Source organism: Papaver somniferum, chromosome 7 (genome assembly GCF_003573695.1).
Source record: "Papaver somniferum cultivar HN1 chromosome 7, ASM357369v1, whole genome shotgun sequence".
In the NCBI taxonomy this organism is placed as follows: domain Eukaryota; kingdom Viridiplantae; phylum Streptophyta; class Magnoliopsida; order Ranunculales; family Papaveraceae; genus Papaver; species Papaver somniferum.
Genome location: NC_039364.1, coordinates 6,542,445 through 6,551,410, shown reverse-complemented (window position 1 = coordinate 6,551,410; position 8,966 = coordinate 6,542,445). Strand labels below are relative to the sequence as shown.

The 8,966-nt window shown below is 36.7% G+C and overlaps 1 protein-coding gene across 1 annotated transcript; it reads left to right on the top strand.

Annotated features, from left to right (window-relative positions):
* Window positions 1-6,897: 6,897 nt before the first annotated feature.
* LOC113294948 (inorganic pyrophosphatase 1-like) lies at window positions 6,898-8,590 on the top strand. The gene is made up of 4 exons (XM_026543316.1): window positions 6,898-7,264; window positions 7,404-7,525; window positions 7,615-7,837; window positions 8,043-8,590. The coding sequence occupies exons 1-4, from the start codon at window positions 7,127-7,129 to the stop codon at window positions 8,421-8,423; spliced, it is 864 nt and encodes a 287-aa protein (XP_026399101.1). The 5' UTR covers window positions 6,898-7,126; the 3' UTR covers window positions 8,424-8,590.
* The last annotated feature ends 376 nt before the right edge of the window (window positions 8,591-8,966 follow it).

The following is an 8,966-nucleotide window of genomic DNA, read 5'->3' as shown; positions in this document are numbered from 1 at the left end:
ACGTAGTGGCTTATTGCTCATATAAGGCTGCCTACAACATATTTTCTTTTGAGAAGAAGAATTGAAGTTCCAGATAATTGTTTATTTTGCAGTGAGCCAGAATCTTCTTCTCACCTTCTTCTCCATTGCAGATTTGCTAGAAAAGTTTGAGAAGTCTTTTATGGATAAATTGCATTGTTTCTTCTCTATTCCTTTGGATGCTCCTGCAGTCCTACATGCTTGGTCTCTTATTCAACATTCTAAAGCTAGCTCTGCAGTTGAGATTTGATACATGTAGCCATTTTTTCGAGTTTATGGAAGGAGAGAAATGACAGGGTTTCTCAAATGTCAGTACGAATGAGATGGTTGTGGTGAACAAAGCAATCTACTACATTTTCTCTTGGGCTCTTGCAATCAGTGACTTAACACATTTCACTAGTTCTTTTCTTTTCTTTTCTCCTCCCCTAACTTTGTTTAGGGTGGTATAATTCTTTTACACCCTTTTTTTGATCAATCAATCCTTTTTTATCGATCAAAAAAATAAATATATTCTTCGGCATTTTGTTATGTTTGTTTTGCACTCTTAGTGTCCACCGCTCTATTGAATTTGCCACTTTGCCTCTTCCACCTGCAACTTCTTAAATACCTTAGTACAAACATATTATAATTTTCTGCACAAATACTTCGATTTAAAGGAAGAAATTAAACAATGGGGACCAAATAGTATTTCTTTTTTAACTTTACAAAAATAAAATAAAAATAAAGATAATTGAAAAAAGATACTACTAGACTTCAGTAGCCTATACTAAGTGGATTTAATTGATTCGCTTTTTCATATATGGCTCCGTCACAAACCAGCAGTCTTTGTTGTGGGATTTGGCCGGTGGTTAAGAGTTGGAGTTTTGGTTAAACTCTATCTTGAGAAAACTTATTCCTAAAGTTTAGGAGCTTAAGAATTAAGTTAGGAAACCTTGTTCCTAAAGTTAAGGTTTCTTAAGGGTTAAGTTTGTGTTCTCTATATAAAGGATTATAAATAGAGGTGTAGAGATAATCCAACCTAGAAGAGTGGTAAAATCTTGTGTTTAGGTTTTGGTCTCTTTGTTGGGAGGATCTTGTGCTACCATGAAGGTAAATATCGGTGTGAGAGAAAAACTTGTAGAGAGAGGATTTTGGTGTTCTAGTGTTTAGTGTTTGGGGCTTTTCCCTAAACCAAGTTTCTAGTATTTCCATGTTTCTCCATTGTTACTAGCAACTGTGAAGACGGTGTAGAAGAGAAGACATGAGGCTGGTTTGAAGAATGGTTAGGGAATTGGTTTCTATGGTTTCTTCGATGGCGTTCTCGGGTATGTCTTGTTAATTCTTTGGTCTTGTTTTGGGTTGCGTAAGAGCATGTAATGGTCTTTGATTTAATGGAAGTTTTTCTGGTGTTGTCCGTGGATGTAGCCTATAAAGGTGAACCACGTATATGATGTGTTGTGGTTGTGTGCTTCTTTATCTTCTGTCTCTTTCTTATTATTTCTCGCACGTTTCGTTCAAATCACCAATTGCGCTTTCTGATCCTGATTTCCGCTGCGCTCGGGGTGCCAATTTTCCCAACAATTTGGTATCAGAGCCCAAGGGAGGCATGTGTGATTGAACCTTAAATTGAACGATGGTTTATTGTTCGGGTGGAGAAATATTTTTTTGAAGATTTTGGTTTCAACCGGTGTTTACACAAATATGGGTTTGTGATGTGATTTACAAATTGGAGGTTCAACTTGGTAGAAGTTTATGTTCTTTATTTGGTTTTATGATGTAGTATGGGATGCAGAATAAGACTGAATGAGGTGGACTACATATTTACTTCTTGAAGAGTGTTAGTAATCATACACTATAAACAATGGGTTACAAAGTTTGAAGAAAGGATGGGGTTGTGAGGTCTCATGTAGAAGCAAGTCCAGCAACGCTTCGAAGTTATTCCCGAGATGTTATAGATTTATGTTCTTAAGTCTATGTTAAAGTATTCTTGATGGCTTGCACGTGATTTTCAAGAATGTGCCCTATCTCGGAAGCATGAACCACGTTAATATGGGAATTCACACAATATATATTCAGAGCGAGTATGCTGGGTGTGATGGTGGTAAAAGTATGTCAGATTGGTGATGGCTTTGGGAATCACTTAAAGGATTAAGCTTGTTAATCACAGTGGAAATTTCTGATGGTTTATTTCAGATACACGGTAATCATGACATGTGCTGGAGTATGATATTGGAGTTAATCTTCCTTTCTGGATTAGAGTTCAATATATTATTAGCTACTGGTTAGGTGGAGCTAATGGTGATTCTTCTGGATGGTTCTCTTGGTGATCATTGGTGGAGTCTGTGTAAGGATTCGCTGATAGTAATTTCATGGTGTTTGTGAGACGTGGCTAGTTTCATAAGTGTTCTTCGTGAAAAAGATGGTTTGAAGACCTTTATCATTATCATCGGTGTTTTGGTCGAAGAGATGGTTCTATGAAGATGAAAATTCAGGTATGAGCTTCAGATTAATTCTTTTCTATATAGAGATGGTGTGACCAGATGGAGGATATTCTTTGTTTGATCGTCTCATGCTTGAAAGCAGAATGACCCGAGGTGGAGAATTGGGATTTGGCCGGTTGTTAAGAGTTGGAGTTTGGTTAAACTCTATCTTGAGAAAACTTATTCCTAAGATTTAGGAGCTTAAGAACTAAGTTAGGAAACCTTGTTCCTAAATTTAAGGTTTCTTAAGGGCAAAGTTTGTATTCTCTATATAAAGGATTAGAAATAGAGGTGTAGAGATAATCCAACCTAGAAGAGTGGTAAAACCTTGTGCTTAGGTTTTTGGTCTCTTTGTTGGGAGGATCGTGTGCTACCGTGAAGGTCAATATCGGTGTGAGAGAAAAACTTGTAGAGAGATGTTCTAATGTTTAGGGTTTGGGGCTTTTCCCTAAACCAAGTTTCTAGTGTTTCCATGTTTCTCCTCTGTTACTAGCAGATGTGAAGACGGTGTAGAAGAGAAGACTTGAGGCTGGTTTGAAGAATGGTTAGAGAATTGATTTCTATGGTTTCTTCGATGGCGTTCTCGGGTATGTCTTGTTAACTCTTTGGTCTTGTCTTGGGTTCGGTAAGAACATGCAATGGTCTTTGATTTAATGGAGGTTTTTTGCGGTGTTGACCGTGGATGTAGCCTGTAAAGGTGAACCACGTATATGTTGTGTTGTGGTTGTGTGCTTCTTTATCTTCTGTCTCTTTCTTATTATTTCTCGCACGTTTGGTTCAAATCACCAATTGCCCTTTCTGATCCTGATCTCCGCTGCGCTGGGGGTGTCAATTTTCCCAACATTTGTTACTAGTATTTCTTACTTTGGTTTGTAACCCTTGTATTTTTGTTGTCCGTGGCTCTCTCGAGGTTGCCTTATTCAGGTTTCATCTGCAACTTCATACGTATTTCAAAGCCCCGAGAAAACCAGTTTCATGGAGATTACCATGCAAACTCTATGTTGTTGAAGAGTATTTTTGCTCTATACTGGTAACTCAGAGAATCTTAGTCATCCCTGTGGTAGGCTGGTATCCATGCATATAATAAATAAAAATTAGTGTGCATGACATGAGGCTAGAAGCCTACAAATATACGTGTGATTGAGTAATGTGTGGTTCCAAAATGCTGGCAGCCACACAGAATTTTGCACTTTAGCGGATAATTGATGTGGATGGTGATCGAGTCATCCCATTATCCGCACCATCATCTAGATTTAATTTACTTTTTATGATTCGCATCATACACGTATGTCGTCTAATCCAATGTAAGACAACAACAAGAATACAGTCTTGATTTAGTATCGAAAATTTTATGCTCACCGATGAAGAACCACACGTTAAAATGTTCTCATCTTCAATTTGCGTAAAATATATTGCATTTGGAAACTATTCCCGGTGATTCCCGTACTTGAGGATGGTTTCATTACATCATGTATCCTACGGAAATACTTTTGGCAGTCCAAATCTGTAGTTCAGATCGATAAATGGCATTTAGCCGTCCGTCAGGTGTGCATCACTTTCGTATGGTCGACTTTTTCTGACATTCCGTACTACGGTAAAAAAGTGAAAAACAGTAAATTTTGTACCATTGCATATCAACTTTTTTCTTTTTAGTAAAACAAAGTTAGAGACATCTGAATATTAATTGTTTGGTTTGTTGTTTTGTTGTCCACCACTATCTTGAGTATATACCTTTTCCCAGCTGCTACTTTCTTACCTTCCGTTGTACAGATCGAGTTAGTATTGAGTTAGTATTGAGTTAGAGTGCTTGGACCTTGTAGGAGACGTATACAACATAGTGGATCAAAATATAAATAAATTAATTCTGGTGGCCAGAACATCATTTGGTGGTTACGGCTCCAAATGGCCGCATAAAGAAGACACATACCATGTTATCATTTTCTTCATGTATATTTTCGGATATTAAAACCTACAAGATAGGAAAAAGATAAAGCAAATGATGCATGGCATGAGGTAGAGTAGATACGTGTGAATTGTGATTGAGTAATGAGTGGTGGCTCATATATGCTGGAAAACACAGAACAATAGGAACTTTATCGGATAATATATTTCTGGATGGTGATTGAATAATCATTCCGTTACTGGCTAGCTAGTTGCATCATCTAGATTTTATTATATTCGCATCGTACATGCACTTCATGTAGTGCTTAAATGACGAGAATCGAATCTTCCTGTAGTATCAAAACTTGATGCTCACGAAATATATAGATTAAGTTGTTCTCATTCTTATATCGGGTAGGTTTGCATACTTGCATTTGGAAGCAGATTTCTAGTGCCCTTTCCATATTCGGGGGATGGGTTTCATCTAAAACAAAAATTCCCCAAAATGGTGGGACTTGTCACGGATTTTTCTTCCCCAGACGTGGTGCTTATTGTTTGGTAGTGACTAAGTTGGTTTTGAGGTAGAAGGCCAGAAATGTAATATGAATGATTAGTTAAAAGGTTTGTTTATATACAATCCATGTGTTAGAGGTTTTGAAAGAGCATTACACGTGAAGGGGAGAGATGAGACTAATAATCTAATATTGACTAAAAATTCTAGCCTTCATGCACAATAGAACACAAGGACTCACTCTACCACCAGTTGCTAATTGATTTTTAAGTTGGAAACCCTGACACCTATAATATATATTTCATTTCCAAAACCCTAATTATGCTGGTGAAATAAGATAGCTCCAAAATTCCATTTATGTGTATTTTCATGAAAAAAACCTTTAAGGGTTTTCTTTCTATATACTGTTTGCTCTTACAGATCAGATTTATTTTCCCCTTCATACCTTTAATCCTAATTGTTCTGCCATTGCAATTATATACATTTACACTCTAGCTAGCCATCGACACCATGGAGCCTGGTAACAATAAGTTCACGCTAATGGAGGAAAAAGGAGGGAAATACGTTTAACTTTCTACCAACAATGATAAATTAAGTGAACAAAATGAGTTTATAGAACATTAGGGAACTTAATATAGAAATGAAGGATAGATAGATTGATTGATTCATTATAGGCTCCCACTTCTCCTAATCGTTGTGTCCTAACTCTCTTTAAATAAATTATGAAACCAAACGACATAAATTCAAAGGTTGGCAATAAAACGAAAGAGTCCCAGGTATTACGCCACCAGACAAATTTGTAGTACCCTGCTGCCTTTAACAAAAACAAACAAAACCAAAAAGAACCACCACAAGAAAAAAGCTAACTTTACCTACGTGCCTTCAACTAATAATACTACACAAGTGGCAAGTGCAAATTCTAATGGCTAGCTAGTACAATAAACGAGCAATTATCAACGTTCCAGAGAGTTTTGAGCACAGATCGGTGAGATGTATCTTTCATCGGAAGGTAGTTGATAGTCCCCTGAAGAAATACGGATAGTATCTAACAACCGGAAGTTGTTTATCTTCTGCTTCTTGCCCAGGAGTAGAAGTAATAAGCAAAACAAATTTTCTTCTGTTAGGAGATTCCATATGCTCTCAATTGGAAGCATGGAAGTTTAGAAACAGAGGAAGAAGAATTTGGCCATTGCAATCTGTTGGGCAATATGGTCAGAAAGAAACAGTAGAGTCATGACTAGCAATAGACATTAGAGATCATCAATGAAGTCAAGTTACTGATTTTTATCTGGGGTGGGAAACAAAAAAGGTTTAAATTGTATACTTTTAGAGACCTGATGACACATTGGAAAGTAGTGATTGATAGAATGTAAAATGTCAAATTGACATCAAAATGGGGGCATTTTGCCTCGAAAAAGAAAAAAATTATACTTACGGACTTATAAATCCTGGTTTCCGCCACAATTGACAACTATACGACCGTACAACCATGTGGCTGGCTAATAAAATGTCTGTTTTTTATACTATATAACACCATTAACACGTGATAACGTGACCATATATCTTAATCCGACCAACAATGATACCCTAGCAGCCTAGCCTAGCACACCAACGGCCCATACCAAAAGTTAAAAATTGTTCTTAGAACCCAAAATTAGGCAAAAATGGAGTTTCCTGGAAAAGAGGTTAAAAAAATTAAAAAAACCATTGAAGAATAAGAAGAATGCGCATGGCACCGAAGATTGGAATATTCCAATTTCAGCCAGTAAGTAAAAAGCAAATTCTCACCCGAATATTCAAATATGCCATCCAATCACCTTATCTCGTACCGATTCTATACGCAACTTACAACTATCATACAACTAACCATTAAAATCAACGAGCACAATCAAAATACCCTTAAATCAAACGGCTGAGAAGAATTGTGGCGGTATATTAAAATTCTACTGGTTGTACAAGATAGTGAAATCTTAGGTAGAAGCCTTTAATGGTGGCACCTTCCTCACAGGAGAAATATTTATGGTGTCAAATTTTGATGGCTCTTTTCAGAATGCGGTGAAGTAATATTCCATTGGCATCTTAATCCGGTTTTTTATTCTTTTCTTCTTCTTACGCTCACAATATTAGAACGAGATCCCCATTATAAATAGATCATTCAGCTTCATCAAGTTTTCTACACAAAAACAAATCTGCTTCTTCTTTTATTTTACAGAAAACACAAAAACACACCTCAAATTTCATATTCTCGACGTATAAAATGGCAGGAATTGTGATTTTATTCGACTTCGACAAGACGATTATCGATCACGATAGTGATAATTATGTCATTGATGAATTGGGTTTCACTCAATTGTTTGATGAACTCTTGCCTACCATGCCCTGGAATACTCTCATGGTATGTTTCCTCTGTTTTCGCATTTTTGACTGAAATATTTTCGGAGATCATTTTGATGCCCCATTGTTGATTTATGAATCAAAAAAAGTTAGATTTCAATCTGGAGTTTTAATTTCATTTGTGATTTATTTATTTTCAGGATAAGATGATGTTAGAGCTTCACTCTAATGGGAAGACAATTGAAGACATTGCCAATGTTTTGAGACGCGCTCCATTGGATGCTAATATCATTTCAGCCATTAAATCAGCTCATGCTCTTGGGTAATTTCTTGATTTCCAATAAAATTTTCCAAGTATTTTACATGTAATTATCAAACGGGTCTCATTTTGTTTTTTGTTTTTTATTCCAGGTGTGAATTGAAAATTTTGAGTGACGCAAATCTGTTCTTCATTGAAACAATACTAGAACATCATGGGTTGTCAGGTTACTTCTCAGAAATCAACACGAACCCGGGTTTCGTCGATGACCAAGGAAGATTAAGAATCTTCCCATACCATGATTTCACCACTGCTCCTCATGGTTGCACTACTGCTTGTCATGGTTGTCCCATCTGCCCTCCCAACATGTGCAAGGTAAATTAATCTCATAATTCAGCTTTTTTTAATCCTTAAACACGTCGAAGCCGTGTTTTTGAATCATCAAGATGACTCAATTAGTTGAACTTGATCCTTACATTGAGGAACATGCAATGGACAAGAAATCTAGTCACATGCTTCTCAGCTAATACTTTATTAGAAGAATATTAGTTGGCTAATTGAAATGTTTATGTTAATACAGGGTATAATATTTGACCGGATCAAAGCAGAAGCTTACGCAGATGGCAAGAAGAGAATTATCTATCTTGGAGATGGAAAGGGTGATTACTGCCCAAGTTTGAAGCTCGAGCCATCCGACCGTCTTATGCCAAGAAAAGACTACCCACTCTGGGAACTAATTTCCAGTGACCCATCACTAATCAAGGCAGAAATTCACGAATGGACCGATGGTAAAGAACAAGAACAAATTTTACTTCAACTCATTAACACAATAAACTTTGAAGATACTAACATTAACGCAGCCGGGGTAACACTGTTGGCGGGCGATTGCAAGTTTCAGACGATTCCGGTTTCAAATCACGAGTCGTTTCCCAAAGTTCTTGCAGTGCCCATTAAAAGTTAGTTCTTAGCTAGTGATATCGATATTGTAGGCTAAAAGCCAACGTGTTTGTTGTTTACATCCACCGTCATTGTTGATTTACTACTGTGACACTGTCACAGTAAGTTCACTAAATCCATGTGTATGTTAGTTGCAAATCAAATTTCCATGTTTTGGTTTCCGGATCGTTATATTTCTTGGATGAGTAGTACGTACCCACGAGAAGATTTATTTTTTTTTTTGGCTCAGGAAACTAATTTAAACTAAGTTTTCTATATTAGAATGAAAAGATAGAAAGAGAATTACAGGACTGGACACATTTTAGAGCAAAGAAGGAAATGACCTACTTATACGTATACAATCTGTGTAGGATAAAGCAAATACTTAGAGATAAACCAGAGATGAATGTGTTTTGTAATTGTTTGCAGCTATTAATAACAATGTTGATAGTTTGAGTGTTAGCCCCGTAGTTCTCTGGGCGCTGAAAATGGTATGTTTCGTGTGTGTATATTTAGCTCATGATTATTTAGGTGGATTAGGGTCTTGTTTGCTACCTGTCTGAGCTAT